The sequence below is a fragment of the Bos indicus genome, chromosome 6, assembly GCF_029378745.1.
Source record: "Bos indicus isolate NIAB-ARS_2022 breed Sahiwal x Tharparkar chromosome 6, NIAB-ARS_B.indTharparkar_mat_pri_1.0, whole genome shotgun sequence".
In the NCBI taxonomy this organism is placed as follows: Eukaryota; Metazoa; Chordata; class Mammalia; order Artiodactyla; family Bovidae; genus Bos; species Bos indicus.
Window position 1 is genome coordinate 7,103,690 of NC_091765.1, and position 22,632 is coordinate 7,126,321.

Sequence of the window (22,632 nt, forward strand, 5' to 3'; positions counted from 1 at the left end):
TTGAGAGTCTCTTGGACTGCAAGGAGATCCAACCAGTCAATCCTAAAGGAAATCAACCCTGAATGTTCATTGGAATGATTGATGCTAAAGCTGAAGCTCCAATTTTAGCCACCTGATACAAAGAGGGAACTCATTGGAAAAGACCCTGTTGCTGGGAAAGAGCAAAGGCAAAGGGAGAAGGGGGCAGGAAAGGATCAGATGGCTGGATGGTATCATCAACACAATGGACAGGAGTTTGAGCAAACTCTGGGAGATAGTGAAGGACAGAGGAGCCTGGTGTGCTGCAGTCCATGGGGTCACAAAGAGTCAGACATGACTTAGTGACTGAACAAAAACAATAAAAGTAGTTAAGATACACATCTCAGGAAGAGTTTCAATGACCCCACTTTCTTGCAGAAAAGCATAAAAATCATCAGTTTGAGATATCTGTTCTGTTTGATTAGCAGTAGACTTTTACTGAGATGTATACTTGACGGCCAGTATTTTCTAGCAAAAACTTTCATGTGTACACTGGCTACTCCCCCGCCTCTTCAGAGCAGTTTCTCAGAGCTACTGAGAGACTGTCTCCCAGGCTGTCGTCCTCAGTAAGACCCTGAATAAAGCTTAAACTCACAACTCTATGTTGTGTGTTTTTCTTTAAGTTGACAGACAGTATGGTGCTAACTATCTCTTAAGTTTTTCAAATCTTTAAGATGGTACTCATATTTAGGGAATATTTCAATTTCTTTAAAACTATTTTTTATCAGATTGCCAAGAGAGTCATTTTATTCATAATTTTTAACAAGAAATATCAAAAAGCTGTGCTGCATGGTTGCAGTGACCAGGGAGCTCACATTCCAGCTGATGGTTTTAATAGTATGTAAGAAGATCCAAGTCATTTTTTAAAAGTTTTACTTAAATACGCTTTATTATGATGAAGCGTTCAGTTTAATCAAGGTCAGTCATGGGGCAGTCTGCAGAGAATAAGTGATCAGAAGCAGTTGAATGACAAACATGGTAGGCTCTCTAAGTCCAGGGTGGTTTTAGAAATTCAGCCAATACTTTATCAAGTCATATTACCACTAGCTATGCTTTTGCTTAGGACTGATTTTTCAATATTATGAAAGAAAGAATTAATACAGAGTAATATTAAATTAATAATACTATAATATGAAAATATGGGTCTAAAACCTCTTAACTTACATGTGAAACTGATCATATTTTCAGGTAAGTTGTTTTTTAAGTTTTTAAATGTTACAGTTAAAATGTTGCCAATCAGCATGAAATTCTTTTAATGTGCCTGGAAACTGATACTGTAGAAACTAAAATTTTAAAATATGTACTAGATAAGATTAAATCTTTGGGGTAAAGACTATTTCAAAAGAATTTTCTAATAAGGAAAAATGAAAAGGCTCTTTAAATTGATTTTCAAGTTAATTTTTATTACTTATACAATTTTGATTTTCAGTATGCATCTTTCAAATACAGTCTTTTGGTATAAACAAAGGTAGAAATGTTAAGCTAATAAGCAGGAGAACATAGTCTATTTTAGTAGATGTGTGGATAGTGTAAATACTACTACTTTGAAAAAAAATCAAATGTGAAAATCTACTTTCTTTTACAAACATTTCTACAGGTCCTCTCTAATTATAATAACGAGCCTATTTGATATATTTTTTATCCAAAGTTTCAATTCATTAATGTATATATGTGTATGCTTGAGCCCTAACAGTGTAGCCCTTTCCAATATGAGTGATGAGGCCAAAACATGAGATATATTCAGAGATAAATGGACTAGAATCATGTAGTTTTAAAATTCAAAATACAAACAGTATTTAAATCATCTCAATAACAGATATTTCACACACATGCAATTATATTTTTAAACTGAAGATGGAAAGAGGTGCCAAATTAGTGTACTTCAAGAGAATGCTTTTTAATCATGATAGCACAGAACTGTTTCTACCTCTGTGATTTCTACTGGTAGAAAAATGTCTTACAACAACACATGTGGTATATATTTACAAAGCAGGTGGCACTAGTGGTAAAGAACCTGCCTGCCAATGCAGGAGACTTAAAAGATGCGGGATGGATCCCTGGGTGGGGAAGATTCCCTGGAGGAGGGCATAGCAACCCACTCCAGTATTCTTGCCTGGAGAATCCCCATGGACAGAGGAGCCTGGCAGGCTTCAGTCCATAGCGTCGCAGAGAGTCAGACACGACTGAAGCAATTTAGCACACGTGCAAGCTCTTCTCTGAAAATAGTATTATTTGGAATATAAGACAAACCAATTTTATTTATTTGTTATTATTTTGGCTGGTCTGTGCAGCATGTAGGATCTTAATTCCCAGACCAGGGGTGGAATCCATGCCCCTCACAGTGGAGTTGCGGAGTCTCAAACCACTGGACTGCCAGGGAAGTCCCAAACTGATTTTATTTTTGTGAGAACAGTAGTTATCTAGGTTTTCTCAGCAGGAATCAGATGTCAGCATGGCAGCCTTAGCTCAAACATTAGCTTGAATGTAAGCAATATAACTTTACTACTTTTGTGAAAACTGGAGATAAATACCCATACATTTTGTGAAGATTTGACAACGCACTTTTTTTTTCAGAATTATATCTGCAACGTATGAGTCCCTGAAATATTGACTTCTAATAAAAATGAGACATTAACTTCCCTGTGAATGAAAAATGTACAACTTTCCTGCCATGTGTTATATTTTCTTTTTTTTTTTTTTTTTTGATGTCTGGAATAAATTCAGATAGCTTAATACAATGATTGTTTTGATCTAGTGCATGCAAAGGGGGACCTGTCTGTTTCATAATAATATTTAAGTTTAAAATGTCTGCATCTCTCTATTTTGAGTCTAGTGAAAATTTTAGTGAATAATATAATGTATTATATATCAGCCTCTGGAACTGAAGTATCTAAAATCTAAGGAATGAAGGAAATAACCGCTAGCATTTATAAAAGAAAACAACAAAATAGGATATGATCTTGTACGAAATTCCTTCTGCTAAATTCTACATATCTTAAAACATTGACATCTAGTTTAAATGAACCACCACAAGAATTTTTATGTGGGGATTCCTGAGAATTGCTGACAGATTAACCAATATACCAGGCATTATTTTTTATAATTCCATAGGAACTCTTTAGGAACCCATAATTATATCTTCTAATTTGAGATATAATTCAAATTTCTATGAAGTACTCTACTTTTCTTAATAATTGAACAAATTAATATCTGGGTGATTCTATTAATAGTAGAACTTACTGTGATTTCTTCAGCTTTTTTTTTTGTTTCCAAATAACGGAGTACTTGTATCCTGGCAGTTTTTAAAAAGTATTATTCTGTGAAAGAGACGATCATAATAATAAATTCAAGAGTCAAAAAAGTAAAACAAAGCAAAATAATCATATTTAGAAACCTAAGAATGTTTTGAACACTCAAGATGTTTTTATTTTTTAAATATTCTCATACTTGTTTATGATGTAAAGTACTTTGAATTTCCTTGTGTTTAATCCTTTGTGGGTGTGACAGTGAGGAGCAGATGTTTAACTGATTGTCTCATGGTCATGCTAACCAGGCATGGGTCATGGAGTTGTCCAAGCAACTGTTTAACTTCCTTTGAACATCCTAATGATGCTTTTCTAAAGAAGCACCACTTGTTGCATAGGCTTCTGTGGCATGCTTTCTGTAATTAAATAAATGTTCATGACCTACAGTTGTATAATAACAGACACATCCATCTACCACTTCCTTTAATCCATTAATAGCTTTTTTTCTTCTCATCAGCCCTCACTCATGTAACACATAGCTCAAACCCTGCTGCCCAACAATTCCTCTTGAACCTTTAATGATACGTGTTGTGACACCAATGACTTAATCCACTCTTAAACTTAGTTTGATATTTATATGATGAGCAACAAAAATGAATAATGCATCAAAGATCATTTTACAAATGAGAGAAACTCAGTTCAGAATATCAGAGCTGTTAAGCATCGAGGAGATTAAATAATCTGACCTTCTCATCTCACAAGTGAGGACACCTGAACCCAGAGTCTATTCCTGTCTCAGGCCCCTGCCTTTAAATAGATTAAAAATAAATCCTATACCTACATCTTCTATTCCCCACATATTACACCACTTACCTCAGAAGTCCAACTGAAATGTATAATTGTCTTACTCTCAAATATTTATTTCTTTCTGAGAATGTCTTTGTCTCATTTCCAAAAACCAAATATGAATGTTATCAGATTTTAAAATATATTTCAAAGAAATGTTTAAAATAACACCAAGGAAATTCTTTTTATATAATTATTGCTTATACTACCATTGGAAACTTCTCCAATGTTATAGTCCTTGCTGTTACTGCTAATATCAGTTAGCATACCATGTTTCATTAATTCCACCCTGGACTAAGGCACATACAAGAACATAGTTAATTTCATTTTAATTGAGAAGAGTTTAGTTGCCTAAATTCTCCATATTAATGAAATAAATGGAATTTCTGTGTCATCAGCACAGGAAATGAGTTCTTTAAAGAAATTCTCTATGCATCTGCAGAGAAGGAAGTGATTTACACTCCAATGTGCATACACACACAGATAAATGACCTATGAGAACAAGCCAAGATCAAAAGTGATTCTAAACTATTAGAAAAGTGGAAAACACTGCAAAGAAACATAAAAAAAAAATCTAGGTGGCATATGACCAGTTCTGCTAACTTCATGTTTGACGTCTCCATCCCCTCGGGTGTGGGTTATAGTTGCAGTTGGTTATGGAGAGACAATAATCAGACCTGGTCTCCATGGACATTATTTCAGAATCGTTTCTGGAAGGCTGCCTGTAATATGCATGTGGTGCCTGTGAACCATACTGGGAGTTGGGCATACTATAATTGGGTAGGGATGCAACATTATACTCTTGCTTTGCAAATGAGCCCACACTGGTCTTCTGGGTTTGAGGGACATAGGACAGTCTTGCATTCCATTCCTCAGACTGCCCTGGAAGCACCTTTCTACGAGCTGCTGAGACCACATTTGCCACAATGGATTCCTGAATGTTTCTGGGTCTGAAGGCCTCATCCACTAAGCCAAGAGGAGACTTGGCTGCTGCTTCCCAAGGAGTCAGTCTCTTCTTTGCTTCCTCGAGCCCATCCGTTGGCTTGCTAGTGTAGCTGTAAGCAGGCTGGTATAACCAAGGAGATGTTGCAGAGATGGCAGGTGGGACTGGTCTTCCAGGAAGAGAAAGAGAGCGTCCAGTCTGCTAGAAATAATGAAAATGTTAATATATCTCATTCATTTTGGTTTATGCTGATTGGCTACTACTCCAAAGCATTCTCCACACCATTACTAAGCACTATAAAAATCAACAAATCCCTACAATGCTTATAATTAAAGCCAAAATAGGCTGCCTCTGCCTGGTGTATTATTAGTGCTGGTCTGGGACTTGACCTTCCTTTAGGACCTCCTTGCTCTGCTTTTCTGAACCCATAGCTCCAATTGCTACCGTCTTTCTTAGGCACCACCACCACTGCAAGCACTCTGTTATCACTGGGGCCACTCTTACTCCTGTCTACCCTCTTCATATTCGTACCTACATCTACAGCCCACCCTCATTCTAGTCCTGTTTTTCTAATACCGAATAAGCATAAATATATAAATAACTCTAGAAACAGACCATGTTCTACTGGGCTTTGTACTTTTTCCAAGTGACTTTTAATATTTTGTCTTATTTTTGTCTTATTTAATATTTCCTGTTTGATGGAGCAGATGACATTTTTCCAGCCAAGTTCTATGTATATACTGGTGAAGATCATGTGGATCTTTATTTCCTGAGTGTAGTATATTGCCTGTGTCTCTGAAGGAAAGAGTTCAGCCACTTGTTTCATTTGTGCTTTGGTTCCTTTTATGCATATTATATTCCTTATTTCTTTGAAAGTGTGTGTCCCTGAAACATTCCTTTGTGTATGCTAAATGTTCAGTTTGTCTAATATCATGAAATACAACTTAGTGAAAGCTTTTACTCATTCTCTATTTCCAGGGACCTTGAAGTCTGATTATATACATTACTTCCTTACATATTCCCATTTGCTTGAGACTCTTAGGAAAACTCCTGGCAAAAAGTAGCAGAGACACACTTAAGAGAAATGAATCAACTTGGGAGTATCATGACATTGTGTTTCTTGAACAAAAAGTATTTCCATGCTTTAAAATGTGTTCAAATTCCATAAATGGTTTCAATATATTTTCTTTCTATATCAAGTTCTTAAATTTAAAATGAATAGCAACACCTAGATTTGGACAAAATATCTCAGATTTAAATGTTCGGGGTTTTTTGTTGTTGTTGTTGTTCCATTAGGCACACAAAGGTAGGTGGTTCAATGTTGCTTTGCATATAAAGAATAAGAGAGTCAATATAATGGATCTTGATTATGTCTTTTTAATCATTGAAGCTTTAATAATAATGGAGAATTCCCTGGCAGTCTAGTGGTTAGGACTTGGTGCTTTCATTGTGGGGGCCCCAGGTTTTATACCTGGTCGGGGAACTAAGATCCCACAAGCCACAGGGCATGCCCCTACCCACCTCACCCCCCCCAAAAAAAAAACTCCTAGCAAAAACTTGTTTTCATTAATCTCCTTCTCTTAACCTAGATCTAATAAGTTACTATTTAAGGATTTGCTTTCTATTCCATATTATTAATGCATTTGTTTCATTCATTTAACAAAAATTTTATTCCTAGTATTTCTAGGCATTTTCCTGTGAACTCAATATACAAAGATGCTTCAGATAAAGTCCATGTTCTCAGGAAGCACACAATCCAGTACTGTTTTTAGCTCTGCAGTTGTGAATTAGTCAATCAGAGATCAGTTTAGAGAAGAGACTCATTACCTGTTTTGACAGGACCAATGGTTTTGTACATTAAGAAGTATTAACATTCAGTATGATAAGGGCTTCCCAGGTAGCATTAGTAGTAAGGAACACACCTGCCAAAGCAGGAAACGTGAGTCACAGGTTCTATCCCTGGGTTGGGAAGATCCCCTGGAGAAGACCATGACAACCCACTCCAGTATTCTTGCCTGGAGAATCCCATGGACAAAGGAGCCTGGTGAGCTACAGTCCATGGGGTTGCAAGAATCGACACAACTGAACAACTAACACACACATACCCAACCTTCCGTATGATAAAGAGAAATTAGCTCAGTTGTGTCTATGTCCCCGTTTGTCCTTATCTCTGGAAGAAAGAGAACATTGATCTAGAGAGTCGCTGGGGCATTTTTCACATTCCAGTGATACCTGTTTCCCATCAGATATAGCAGCTTCTTTAGTCAGATCTTTAAAATAATAGAGACTTAAAGGATGGCATGGAGAAGGCAATGGCACCCCACTCCAGTACTCTTGCCTGGAAAACCCCATGGATGGAGGAGCCTGGTGGGCTGCAGTCCATGGGGTTATGTAGAGTTGGACAGGACTGGGAGACTTCACTTTCACTTTTCACTTTCATGCCTTGGAGAAGGAAATGGCAACCCACTCCAGTGTTCTTGCCTGGAGAATCCCAGGGACGGCGGAGCCTGGTGGGCTGCCGTCTATGGGGTCCCACAGAGTCAGACACGACTGAAGTGACTTAGCAGCAGCAGCAGCAGCAGCAGCAGCAAAGGATCGCAATAAAAGGATCCAAGTCTTCACAGAAATAAAAGAGTTCCTGAACATACATAAGGGTTACTACCATCACTGGCTAATAACTGGAAAAGGAAATAATTGTCAATATATTTCAAAGTATGGGGTACAATGTGAATGCATGCAGCTCAGTGATAGGGCATGCAAAACACTGGATGAAAGAGAGAAAGTTATTTTCTGGTCTTCTTCTACCCACTTAGTCACAAATCTTCAGAAGAATGGAATCTTAACAGAAATGCAAAAGTTAAAAACATTGTTGAATGATATTCTAATAACAAAGACATCAGGGATTGTTCTTCAGCTAAGGCAAAAACATTAATCAGTTGAATGTGGAGGGAAAGAACAAAACTTTGAAGTATAATATTGAAAGAGTAACTCAAAGTTTTCTGAAGAGAAAATAACACTGAGTTTACGAAAAAAAAAAAGAAAAATCTTATAGAATAGACATATGCTAAATATAGCAGCAGTGCTGTGAAGGAAGAGTGCAGTGACCTCGATGAACAAAATGACTGTTGCTCTTCTACATACTCCTCAGTCTGCCAAATGTGACTTCATGCTCCTTTAAGTGCTAACAATAGAATAAAATTACAAATTGTCTTAGGTTAGAAATGCACCTGTGGTATAAACAAATAGTTCTTTAGGCACATTGTTGTTTCTGTTTATTCCAAAAATATTTCAGGCCTCTAGTTTTTGCCTGCACCCAAACCCCTAATTCTAACCTATTTCCCCAAAGCCATTTTCACATCTTGTTCTTTGGTGCTATTTCCTCTGTCAGTCTCTGTCCTGAGGCTCATACTGTTCTCTGCTTGGCTGGGGGAATGAAGCCACGTGATCCTTCCTGAGCCAGAAATGACCAAAGGCACCTGAAAATAACAGAAGTGTTTCTTCTATTTTGGAGTTTGGATTTCTGATGGAAGAATCCTAGCATATCATGGGTTAGATCCTGGATTGGAATTTCTACCTTGGATTGTATTATTATCAAAAGAATTTAAAATTTTGATATGAGAGTGCTTAATATGTTAAATTGTCATCAAAATGCTTCTTTCTTTTTGTCTCCTACTACACTTTAATTTTTTTACCATAAAATTATTTTATTATTAATCTAAACTGGATTAGATTAAGAAATCTATTTTTTAATAAAAGAAATTTTTTCACCACTGCTGGATCAAAACTTAGGTCCTGTGATATTTGACTTCCTTTTAGGATTAGACCATCATCATCTTAAGTTACTCAAACCATTATATTTCAACTTATAATATTACAGCCACTGGAATAACAAATTTCAGTCTCCTCTTAGAGGTAAATCTCTTCTCCTTCCCTAGCTAGGGCTCATTTTAGAAGGATCACCTTCCTTCAGGGAAGGCAATGTGTTTAGCTTCTTCATGCTTTCCGCCTCTTCCTCTCCCAGCTTGCTAAGCCTGACTTTTGCCCTGAGGTGAAAGTGCAAGGATGGAGGAAAAAAAGAGCAGATTTTTTTTTTTTTTTTACTTTATATAGTAACATCATATTCTGGCTTTTCACTCTCAGAGCCAGGGAGGCACAGAGAAGAAAGCTTCAAAGGGATATTTGAAGATCCCTATCACTGGGGACATCTTGTCTGTAGTCCTCAATTAATGTCAGTTCATCTCAATTCTAGAGTTAATTTGTAACTCAATCTACAACCCCTAGAAAGCTTGTAGCTACTAGGGTCTGTTTTCACCCTTGGACAGACCCCAGGATGACTCCATCCAACTCTGCCTTACTTCTGCCCTTCTCTGGTCCATGGGAAACAATCACATCATTTGCCCTTGGGAATTCAGCAGCAAATTTCCCAATTCTTTTCCAAAACAGTTTTTCAGACCATCTCTCACTCTATAGATATCCTGGGAGGGAATCAGACCCCAGCCCACTCTGACCTCCCATCCATCCTCATGCTGACATCTTATACAAAGTCCTTTAAGAAGTCACTTTAAATCTGTTTCTCACAAGGCTGGAGGTGAGAGAGCAGGGTCCCCCAACTTCATCTACTCTAAACACACACCGTGATCTACAGAGTTCCAGAATTCCTCCTCACCAAATCCTTTCTTCCTGCCAGACTCTGACCCCCTTTAATAACCTGGAGCTGACTAAGGGGTTCAAGAATTGTGGCAGTGGTTTGTTAATCTTTGAGCACAGCGGGGACACTCATGTCTACTGTTTTCTCTGTAAAGTCTGTGTTTATCTGGAATCTCACTTCAATGTGCAGCATCTCTTGTATTGGAGGGCCTAGGGGGAAACTTCCACTTTTAACATCCTATTATATAATATTATCATTTCATTAGAGAGTATAGTTATTATTTTCTTTTTAAAATGAAATATAGGCTAAAAATAAAATGATATGTGTGTTTGTTTGTTTGTTTTCCTAGTAACATCAAATAGTCTTGAGTTGAAACCTTTTACCTCACCCAGGCCTTGCTCTAGAGAAGGGAGCTCACTAGTTTCCAGGCCATCTCAAGACAGTCTTTAAGCTCTAAGTGTTGATAATGTCTTCCCTACATTGAGGCAAACTTTGCCTCCCGTAACTTTACTCCATTGATCACAATACCATAGAGTGCGTCTACTTACACTCCTATCCAGTCATCCCTTCATATATTCCCAGTTACTTCCATTCACTTGGAACCCTTCCCTGTCCTTATACTATTCTTCACTTTTCCAACTAAGGGGAAATTACATCGATGGTATTCATTCTCTCAAGTTTTCTACATTCTTCTTTTCCTGGTTTGTTAGATAAAGCTAATGCAAAGATACTATCTTGATCTCCTTAAGTAGATATACTTAAATAAACAATCGCCAGAAGCAAACCAATGAAGATATCGTTCAAACTGACCAAATTGCTGTGTCCTCTGGCAGGTCACATAGTTAATATTGGACTTATTAACAGTAATCTGTATGTACTTAAAGTAGTGTGTCATTTAAGTGTTGAATCATAAGGTATATGTCAGTCTTTAGCTGGTCCAATATAATGTGAAGTGAAGGCTGTGAGCGTTTGCACTGAACTCACGAATCACCTGATGTTACATATTTCCATCAAAAGAATAAACTGGAACGAAGTGTTTTCCTACCTCTGCCTTTAATAATAGCCACCACTAGTAGATCACTTACTGTGTGCCCAGTGGTGATGCTTAATTGCTTTATGTGGAATATTTCATACAGTCCTTCATATAACCCCATGAAGTAGGCACTTTTAAAATCCCTGTTTTCCAGATGAGGACAGTGACACTTAGAGAGGGTAAGTAAGTTCCCTGAGGGTAGAAAGCTAATAAGTTCTGGTGTAGCGGGAGTTGAACCCAGGCAGTCTCATATGAGGTTTCTTAATCAAATACATCTGGCACTATGTTTGCAATGAAATTGTTTAGAAAAAAAATTTTTTTCAAAAAAAAAGATTTGAGGGCCTTCCCTGGTGGTCCAGTGGTTAAGACATTGCCTTCCAGCGCACAGCGCGCGGGATTCACATTTACTCCCTTGTCAGGAAGATAAGATAGCACATACCTCTCAGCCAAAACCCAAAAACATAAGACAGAAACAATATTGTAACAAATTCAATAAAGACTTTAAAATAAAACAAATAAAAAGGGAGGGGGACTTCCCTGGTGGCGCAGTAGATAAGAATCCACAATTACTGAGCCTGTGTACCTCTGTTACTGAAGACTGCATGCTTTAAGGCCCACTAGCCACAACTAATGAGCTCCTGTGCAGCAACTCCTGAAGCCTGCATACCCTGGAGCCAGCAAGTTGCAGCTGTGAGCCTTCATGCTGCAAGTACAGAAGCCTGTGCACCTAGAGCCTGTGCTCTGCAACAAGAGATGCCCATGCACCAGAACTGCAGAGTGGCCCCGCTCACTGAACTCAAGAAAGCCTGTATGCAGCAAAGAAGACCCAGCGCAGCCAAAAACAAGTAAGAAATAAAACAAGCAACAAGTGCAAGTAAATAAATAAACAAGCAGTGTATACAAGAGAAAAAAAAGAAAGAAATTTGAATCCAAGAAAACTAAATGGAGTGAGACTTTAGACATTTTTGAAAGGGACATTGAAATCTTAAATTTGGATTAATTGATATTGGCATCTTGCCATTTGTCACAAGCACCAGTAGGCACCAGTGCATAGGGACATATCACACTGAGAGGCATTCCCTCTCTCTGAAGGGGAGACACAGGGCTCTCTGCTTCCAGGTCAGCTGAAAAGCTCAGAGGAGCTGGGGGTCTTTCTCCGCTTAACATGGACCATCTTTTATGTCAATTAGATGTTGACTTATACACATAGCTTGTTAATGAAGTAGCTTAGTGAGCTTCCTTGTTACACAGTCTGGTAACCAATTTAACTTGACATTTTAAAAAAGGAAAGGTCATCTGAGGTTTACCTAGGACAAAGAAGTGAATTCTAAAGCAATGCAAATTGCCCTAGAAGCCAAAGAAGTTTAATGTGATATACTGATATATGCTTTGAAGTTCAAACTATTTCTTACCATAAACCTTAAAAGCTATAAGAATTGTCTTGACTGAAATCCTGCTCAAACATGCACAGTAGAGAGTCTCCAGATGACAAATATTATTTCAACTCCCTGAACTTCTTTCTCTCTAAACATATATGAACAGTAAACACACATGATATCCCTTATCATAAAGAGATTCCAATAATAGCCAACAGGAATAAATGGCATTTCTTTTGTCTTTTAAATCACTAGTTAAATTTTCTACAAACCAGGGATCCATAAAGGGGCACATGGATACAAGAAGGCACAAGGCATTAGCCAGTGTTCCATTTGCTCAGGTCAAAATATCACTATTTGCAGTGATTGTTGACCCCACACCTGAATTGTCAGCTTTAAAATACATACAGCATCTGAACATTCCCTACCACTTCCATCGGTACCATCGCAAGCTAATCTATCACACTCTTTTGCCTGGATTATTGCTATAAGTAGTGTGTATATATATATATGTATTAAACAGAGGACAAAGTGTATATATATACATATATAAGTATATATATAGCTTAATTAGTTACCCTGGTTCACCCTTCTCCTTTAGTCTATTCTCAATATGGCAGTCGACATTATCTTGTTAAAAACCTAAGTCAGATTATGTCACTTTGTCCTCTGTTTAAAACTCTGTCGTGGCTTCTCGTTTCAAAACAGGGAACTCCAAGTTCTTTCACTGACCCACAAGGCCCTAAAGAATCTGCTGATTTCACACCTCCTATATATCTGATTTCATCTCCTCCTGTTCTGTCTCTCCCACTTTACTCCAGCCACACTGGCCTCTTTGTTACTTGAACAGATCAGGTCCACTCATGTCTCAGGACCTTTATACTTGCTGATCCTCTGCCTGAAACACAGAATTCCAGGTATCAGCATGACCCTACTTCATTTTCTTTAGGCCTTGCTCAGATATCATATGATCACTATTGGCTGTTCTCAAACTCTCTCTCTCTCTTCGCACCCTCAAGATTCCCTCTCCTCCTTCCCACCTTTATTTCTACCCTTAGGCTGATGCCTATCTAACATAATAAATGTTTATTTAATTATTCTGTTTATCTGCTTCTCCACTCTAGAATTTACCTCCATCCTAAGTAGGGGTTATTGTTTTACTCATTTAGACATCCCTTGATCTAGAACAGTGCCTAGCAAGTAGATGTTTCATAAGCATTTGTGAAATGAATGAACAATTTCTATATCAGACTGCCATAATCAGGAAATTTGGTTATCTTTACCAAAGTTTTTGGTCATGTCCTAAGATGTAGCCCTTCTCACCTGTCAATTACATATGGTGAGGGCTTCACACAAATAGACCCATTTCTGCCACCCACAATACATGCACACCAAGATGTCTGGCAAATAGATAGGATTAATCAACATTTACAGACAAATCAAATTTTCTAAACAGGTAAAAGATTTTAACATGCTTTAAATAAATGATTTGCTTTAATGTCAGTGGAAGTGTGAGGGTTTTAAATTGCCTTGATTCTCTAAATGAGAAGAGTCATGGAAAATTATTACATGAATCCTAAAGAAAGCCCAAAATCTATTTGTAAGATTTAAAAGTTAAGACCAAAGAAGAAAAAGATCATGGAAATTGGGATGAGTTAGAGTTGGAGAGGAAAAAGTTAATTTACCACTGAGATGGCAAACAGGTATAGGAAATGGCAATTTCAGCTAGCTAATCTCTTAGGGGCTCTTCCAGCTCTAGAGAATCTTCACTTATAACTTCCCTGAAAGTGGAAGCAGGTCAACATCAGAAGGAAGTTCTCCATAGGGATATAGAATTCCTTTATCTAGAGATCTTTAAATATAGGACAAATGCTCCCTTGAGATAATTTAGATACAGTTAGGTAGTCAGGAGAATTTTAAGGTTATTTTTGTTCTAGTCTCTTAATAACAGTGTCTATTTCCTGGGACCTGTCTTAAGTGAATCTTAAATCTTTCCTTCCTGGAGTTTTGAGGAATTCTGTGGTAGCTCTCTCTTATCAAAAAAAAGAAAAAAAAAAAGAAGAAGAAGAAGAAGAAGTGTGTCCATTCTTTAAATAGAAATCAACAGTATTAGTCTGCTTACTAAGAATGTACAGAAAACCAGTACAGATGGCTTAGCGGTAAAGAAACTGCCTGCCAAGCAGGACACTCGGGTTCGATCCCTGGATTGGGAAGATTCCCTGAAGAAGGAAATGGTAACCTGCTCCAATATTCTTGCCTGGGAAATCCCATAGACAGAGGAGCCTGGTGGGCTACAGTCCATGGGGTCACAAAAGAGTCAGACACAACTTAGCAACTAAACAACATTTATCTTAATTCATCTTAAACTATCAGATTAAATTTGGGGTTCTAAAACAATAGACTTTTTAAAAAAATTGTTTCATTTTAGATTTGAAGACAATCTCTTTGTGAGAAAGAGTAAGAGTTCTAATTGACAATAGGAGCCAGTATGTTGTATTGGAAAGAACGTGAATTTGGACATCACATTGACCTAGGAGTCCTGCCTTTGCCTCTTTTTACCCATGTGATTCAGCCTCTCCCAGCCTTACTTTCATTGGTTGTAAAATGGTAAGAATGCTGGCTACTTGCTTCAAGATTATGGGTAGAGTAGAGATTGTATTTATAAATCAAATACCACGTAGCACAACAGATTATTCCTGTTATTGTGAGAAGAGACTGCAAGGCCTTAAAAGGTGTCAGAGACCTGGTAGAACCTTTTGTTCAAGAGGCAACTGCATAGGCAGCCTGCTGACCCAGGATAAAAATAGGAGGAAGCTGCCTTTGAAGTGGCATTAGCACCGCACGCCTCAGATACTGTTGTTCCAGCCACTGCCTCCCTCATGCCAGAATGCAGGCAGCAGGGTTAGCCAGAAACATCACCACTGACCTCATCTCTCTGCAAGTTCTGGGTGGGCCAAAGTATAGACTTCTCAGACTTTTTTGACCTTCTGTTATGGAAGAATAAAAATAACCACGTTTAACTTAATGTTGAAGACTGATGTTAGGCAGGAATCTATGCATTTATTTCTGTGGTCCCTTTCATCTTAGAAACAATGATAACAACCCACTCCAGTATTCTTGCCTGGAGAATCCCATGGAGAGAAAAGCCTGGCAGGCTAAAATCCATAGGGTCGCACAGAGTCAGATATGACTGAAGCAATGCATGCACACATAGAATTTTTACTATGTACTAGTCACAGTAATAAGCATTTTTTGTCTATTAACTCATTTAATCCTCCCAACAATTCCATAATCCCCAGTTTCTGCAAATAAGGAATCTGAGGCAAAGAAATTAGGTGATTTACTTGAAGTCACACAGCTCATGTTTGTAAAGGGAAATTGAAGAATTAAGGCTATAGGTAATAAAATTTTATCTAAATAATGTGTTTTAAGGCATTTAGTCTTTTAGTGGAAAGATATAATGCTACTACACTGAAGTTTTTGCCCTCTGACTTTCCATCATCCTCAGAAAAGAAGTATATCACTCTAAAAATTATAATCTGTAAAAATACTCCTGCTAAAATAGACTGTGTTCTATTTAAGTAGCTGAATTGCCATTTTAATTTTTTGTAATTTTTGGAGAAACGCCTTACTTAATTCTTGGAGAAAAGCCTTAAGTATATTTTTATAAAAGTCTACTTCAATTGCTTTGAACAGAAAAATAAAATCTTTTAAACACATATCAAAAGGTTTTCTGAAGTTTTCTCCTCAAAAGATTTAAACAATAACAGTTATATAGATCCTCACTATAGAATGCAAATTAATGTAGCCACTATGGAGAACAGTAGGGAGATTCCTTTAAAAGTAGGAATAAAGCTACCATATGATCCAGCAATCTCACTACTGGCCCTGAGAAAACTATAATTGAAAAAGACACATGTACCTCAGTGTTCACTACAGCACTATTTACAATAGCTGTTCACTTTCACTTTTCACTTTCATGCATTGGAGAAGGAAATGGCAACCCACTCCAGTGCTCTTGCCTGGAGAATCCCAGGGACGGGGGAGCCTGGTGGGCTGCCGTCTATGGGGTTGCACAGAGTCGGACACGACTGAAATGACTCAGCAGCAGCAGCAGCAGCAGGACTATTGTGAAAGCAATATTGTAAATATTGTAAAAGCAACCTAGAGGTCCATCAACAGATGAATGGATAAAGAAGTTGTGGTACATATATGCAAAGGAATATTACTCAGTTATAAAAAGGAATGAATTTGAATGAGTTCCAATGAGGTGGACGAACCTAGAACCTATTATACAGAGTGAAGTAAGTCAGAGAAAAACAAATATGGTATATTAAGGCATATATATGGAATCTAGAAAGATGCTACTGATGGACCTATTTGCAGGGCAGAAATGGAGACACAGACATAGAGAACAGACTTGTGGGCACAGGTTGGGAAGGAGAGGGTGGGACAAGTGGAGAGAGTAGCATAGAAACATACTTACCATACGTAAAATAGACAGCCAGTGGAAATTTGCTGTACGAGCTCAGTGAGCTCAAATTGATGCTCTGTGACAACAGGGGGACAGGATAGGGTGGGAGTTGGGAGGGAGTTTCCAGAGGGAGGGAGCATATGTATACCTATAACTGATCCACACTGATGTATGGCAGAAACCAATACAATATTGCAAAGCAGTTATCCTTCAATTAAAAATAAATAATTTTTTTAAGTTATATAGATTTCCACTATAGAAAAGAATGAATGATAGGAAAAGTTCAGCTCTCATCAGTTTGTAGAGAGAATTTCACAATAAATAAAGGTGTTGATCCTGTATAAAATAAATGAATTTTTGACCTTGTGAGAGGGTTTTGTAGAGAAAAATTATCAGTGCCTGGTATATAGAAAGCCCTTCATAAAAGATAGTCATCTGTATTAGTATAAAATTAATATTTATACTATATCTCATTTGAATTATGATAAATTACCAAACCCACTTAAAATGTGTTTAACTGTGTGAATATACCTTTAGCTGTTCATAATATTCTAAACACCTTTCTTTCCTGAAACAAACCCAGGTAACCATCTCCTCCCTCGGTCATTCACAAAAAGAAAAGTTACCATGAATATGCATTTATCCTTAGAAGGAAAGTAGGAATAAGAGATTGTTTCTATAGCTTCTGCTGCTGCTGCTAAGTCGCTTCAGTCGTGTCCGCCTCTGTACAACCCCATAGATGGCAGCCCACCAGGCTCCCCCATCCCTGGGATTCTCCAGGCAAGAACACTGGAGTGGGTTGCCATTTCCTTCTCCAATGCATGAAAGTGAAAAGTGAAAGTGAAGTTGCTCAGTTGTGTCCGACTCCTAGTGACCCCATGGACTGCGGCCCACCAGGCTCCTCCATCCATGGGATTTTCCAGGCAAGCGTGCTGGAGTGGGGTGCCATTGCCTTCCACAGCTTATGTGCCCGCTATTTGAAGTAGAGCTAATATCACTTAAGCAAACTTGTTTCCCAACTAAAATGACTTTGGCTTTCTCAGAGGAAAATTTTATCAGTTAAGATATTAAGAATTCTTAAGATATATGTGGTTGCTAGAGAAAAGCTTGCTTGGGCCCTTTGCATGATAACATACTCCAGATTTCCCACTGGCAGGTTTTTAAGCAATCCTTCTGTAACAACTCCTGATTACATTTATAAAACTGGAAAATCAAGCTGCTTAATGTTAGTGACAGACACATCAACAACTACACAACACGTGACATTATTTCATAAGGATGTGGAGGATACAGCATGAGGAAATGACTTACTTGATCTTTGTAACTGTTTTTCTATTAAGTTTCCAAGCTTATTAGTGGATGCTTTGATTCTTATTCTGGGCCATGGGGAAAATACAATGTTTGCTGGGAAGTTTAAGATTTAGTACCAAATCATATTTATGTTTCCTTTGTCAAAAACATGGCCCAGAGTGATGTTTAAAATTGGGAATAAAAAAATATAAGCCTTCATCTGGGAAATCACCCACTGGTTTTCTTAAGTACAGAGGAGATAAAAATTTTGCTCAATTGCCTAACCATATCTCTCTGGTACAAGTGATGAATTTTTACTTAATGATATCTTTCTTGTTTGAGGGAATTTATACAGTAATTTCATATATGTAATTTCATTTTAAAAACACAGAAATGGCATAAAGTGAGATTTTCAAATGAACAGATAAAAGACTACTAAGGGGAACAATAGATTAAAGCAGAGTGCACAGTGATAGCCCTGATGGTGTGCTTTTCAAATGCAAACAGGAAATATGGAAACATGTTGTAACAGAAGGGTCCAGGTACCTTCCTTCAAAATAGGAAGTATTTACTTTACTTGAATATACTAATCCTGGGTATAAATGTAATCCCACGAATGGTTCAAGGGGATGTCTCATAAAGTGTTAGGATGGTTGTCTACTTGTCAAATGTTCAAAATTAGAGAGTAAATATGTAACTTTGCCTTTGGCATTAGCTGTTATTACAGCTTTTCCTATTGGCTTAGCTTTCTTAAAGCACTTACAAAACAGCAATATATAATTATCTAGACATAACATTTCATATTAATACTACAGCAAATTTTTATATGTAGACCACTCATTTATTCAAAAGATCTCATTCCTTGTTATTTCCCTGACCACTCTTCATTTCCCAAGTTCACCTTCAATTTGATATGATGTTAATAAATTATTGACTATCCAACTGCTAAACAATTGTTTCACTTTCAGTACTGACTCATGCAAACGTACAGATGAATGAACAAAAGCCTTACCCATCAGCTACAAACATTTCATCAGCCCTCTAAGCCACTTTGGTTGTGTAGTCTAATATAAAAGGTAAATTCTTCTGGAGGTACTAACATGTCTGCTGCTGCTACGTTCCTTCAGTCGTGTCCGACTCTGTGCGACCCCAGAGACGGCAGCCCACCAGGATGCCCCGTCCCTGAGATTCTCCAGGCAAGAACCCTGGAGTGGGTTGCCATTTCTTTCTCCAATGCATGAAAGTGAAAAGTGAAAGTGAAGTCGCTCAGTCGTGTCCGACTCTTAGCGACACCATGGACTGCAGCCTATCAGGCTCCTCCGTCCATGGGATTTTCCAGGCAAGAGTACTGGAGTGGGGTACCATTGCCTTCTCCACTAACATGTCTATGCTACGCTAAGTCACTTCAGTCGCGTCCAACTCTGTGCGACTCTAGAGACGGCAGCCCACCAGGCTCCCCAGTCCCTGGGATTCTCCAGGCAAGAACACTGGAGTGGGTTGCCATTTCCTTCTCCAATGCATGAAAGTGAAAAGGGATAGTGAAGTCGCTCAGTTGTGTCCGACTCTTAGCGACACCATGGACTGCAGCCTATCAGGCTCCTCCGTCCATGGGATTTTCCAGGCAAGAGTACTGGAGTGGGGTGCCATTGCCTTCTCCGACTAACATGTCTAGGCCCTTTTAAATACACATTTGAGATTGAGAGAAGAAGAAAAGAAATCCTTCAGTAAGATATATGTTTGAAGTTCTTATGCAACTATCCATTAAAAAAAAAAAATGCTGGGGAAGGGATGGAGGAAAAAATGTCCAAGGGCTTATCTATTTGCAAAAAGATTTCTTACACCAGTCAAAAAGTAACTCTCAAGCCTGTTTTGATGGTTGTTTCCTAATTCTGTCCTTGTTCTTAATCTTGCTTCTTTCAATACTCACAAATCTAATGAAGATAAGTCCTTTTTAACATATAGTTAATAGATCAAGTGACCACTGATGAGCTGAAGTCACACATGCTAGTGACCTGGGCTGGAACTTCTGTGTGTTTTAGCTGAGAGGAAACTCATGTCCCAGTTCTTTCACGTTTTACAGAGCCTGAAGGAGGTGTGGGTAGGGGGAGCAGGTCTTGCAATTTCTCATTGTGGGTCACATAGTCCCAGGTGAAATCCAGCTTTGATGTTCCAACTGGTTGTCTAGATCAGTGCATTTTTTGCAAAAAATGAAGTCTAATAGGACAAAATGAAGTTTGACAATACAGTTCATCCCTACAATACACTGACAATTACATGTCTATGCACCATTCACAAAATAAGATTTTGATTTTGACCATAGTTGACAGTGGTAGGTAGAATATTACAGAAGTTTGAGGGGGAAAAAAGGACAAAACAGAGGTTGAAGAGTAAACAAATAAGATAAATATTAAATGGTTCTTTTAAAAGATTGCTTTTTGTATGAATGTACAATACATTTGACATAATTTTATAAACTGGAACATGTGCATTCTAACAGCAAAGGATAGAGATCTAGTGATTGAGGTGAAATGATTAGCCAAGAGTAGTAGAAGTTCTGCTTTATAGTATTACAAACCCTTTTCTTACTTTACCTAAGGGAGCCTGACCTCTGCCCTAGGACTAGAGGTGTCTCTGAGTTTCAGAATGCTCCCTTCTCAGGAAGTATGTGTGTGTGTGTGTGAAGAATAGTCAGGAAGAATTATAATCATTTTACAGACATTGGAGCTTAAGCAAATCCTCTAGTCAGTGCTTTAAGGAAAGAAAAATTATTCTCTAACCTCCTACTCTCTCATTAGTAAAATGACATTTTTAATTTTAAGCTATTTTTCTTCAACTACTGGGATTAAATTGAGAAGGGACAAACAAATTTTGTCTAGTCAGGTTTTAAACTGATCCTGGTTTTTAAAACACTTAACTACATCAAAATATTCACAACACTTAAAAACCCAAATCTTTTTAAGGAGCTATTTAGATGTAAAATTATAAAATCTTAAAGATGGAAAGCATTTTAGGGATCCTGCAGACATGCTTTCATGAGGTACAGGAGTTCCTTTTACAACACACCTGATAGGCACTGCATTGGAGAAGCACAGGCTGTGAACACAGATAAACCTGGATTCAGCCAAGGAGTCCACTACCCTACTGGCTCAGTGACTTTGGACTATTTTCTTAAGCTCTCTGAGCTTTGACTTCCTTATCAATTAAAAAAATGAGGATAATTTCCACCCAATAAGGTTGTTGTGAAATTTAAACTAAATACATATACTAAGGCCTGTAACATGTTTTATGTCTAATATATTAGTTCCTTTTCCATTCCTTCTCTGCAGTTTTTGAAGTTTTCTTAAACTGAAATTTACTGTCTTATGACTTCCATTCATTAGACCTGTTTTTCTTTTTCACCAGTGGAGACCTTTACTCTCTCATCCATACCAAAGTGGCTCAAATACCCAGCTCTCCTACCTCCTTTTAGTCTTTACCCCTCCCCCTGGTAAATATATAAACATATATCTCATAATACAGAGCTTCCAGACACATCACCATCTTTTTAGTTTTAGAAATAAACTGTAGTGCATCAAAGGCCTGAAAACAATACTCTTGTTGGGATCAAAGCTGCTCACTCAGTGGGCCTACCCGTTCCTTTGTTCCATTCACTCTTCTAATGTCTAAACAGCCTCTTTACTGATTTTGTGTTTTATCAATCCACCACACCATTTGGCTGTCTTAAGTTTAAACAAAAATATTGGATTTTTTTCCTGTGATCCATAAAGTGCACAAACTTCTTTTTAGTTTTGAAGATTGTACCATCATGTTTGTTTTCTTTTTAAAAACTAATTAGCATTCAAAGTGCTTCAAAATTCTCCTTTAGTCTAGATCCCAAAATAAGACTGTTTTGATTATTGCCAGAGAGATTTCAGTTTGTTATTAGTAAGAACATTTTTGATTGGAGATAAGAGACTGTACTGCCCGACGGCCAAGGGAAGTCATACAATCCTTTTCCCCAGAGATAAGAAAAATCAGCCAAGGAGCTTTGTACAGTCTCTTCTCTGGATGATAAAATTGTATCATTCTATTCCTAGAAATATTTATTCTGAGACTTGATGAGAAGCAGAGGGCCAGATAAAATCACATCTCAAGGTCCTGTTTATTCTTTTATTTGAAAAACAAATTTAAAAGACTGTTCAAAGCAAATTATTTGCAACAGACTGTAGAATGGCTGCCTGTGAAGCACTTTCTGATCGGAAAGGGAATTTGCTGCCACCTCCTGGGCCTTTAGAATAAAGCCGTCAAGATCAGCAGCACTTCAGGGCCTGTACCCTTCAGACAACATCAAGAGCATTGGAAAGCAGGTGTTGTTTACAAGTCTGGCTGTCCCAGACTGAATGAACTGGAAACTATTTATGGGTTTTAAAGAATAAAGTTGACTTCAGTGTTTTGCGTGTTAGAAAACGGATATTAAGTATCATCCAGGGTATATGTTACAAAAACAAATTCCTGGGCCCCACCTAGGGGCTACTAAATCAGAATTTCCATGCGGCAAGGGGAATCTTAATTTTCCCCTTGGAACAAAAGTTGGAAACGGTATGTTAGGACTGTGAAGGCAATAGTTTGCAAACACTGAAAACTGTATGTAAAGGAAATAGTAGTAATTGGTGAATTGAAATGTAACAGTAAAATGAAAAGTTCTACGAGATATATTTTGCTTTGCTCTCAATTTCAGTAATACCACCCGAAGTGAATTGTGAAATTTTTATGGATATTT

General features: G+C 37.7%; 1 protein-coding gene across 4 annotated transcripts in view; it reads right to left on the bottom strand.

Moving 5' to 3' along the window:
* Positions 1 to 1,400: 1,400 nt before the first annotated feature.
* The window catches only part of SYNPO2 (synaptopodin 2), a 204,637-nt gene continuing 183,405 nt past the window's right edge, over positions 1,401 to 22,632 (bottom strand). For 2 of the 4 annotated variants that reach the window (XM_019962262.2, XM_070790791.1), the window contains exon 5: positions 1,401 to 5,253. In XM_019962262.2, coding sequence (XP_019817821.2) covers positions 4,714 to 5,253 — 540 coding nt within the window. In that variant the 3' untranslated portion in view covers positions 1,401 to 4,713. The remainder of the gene's footprint in view (positions 5,254 to 22,632) is intronic. The other 2 variants (XM_070790792.1, XM_019962263.2) reach the window with 2 other exon arrangements.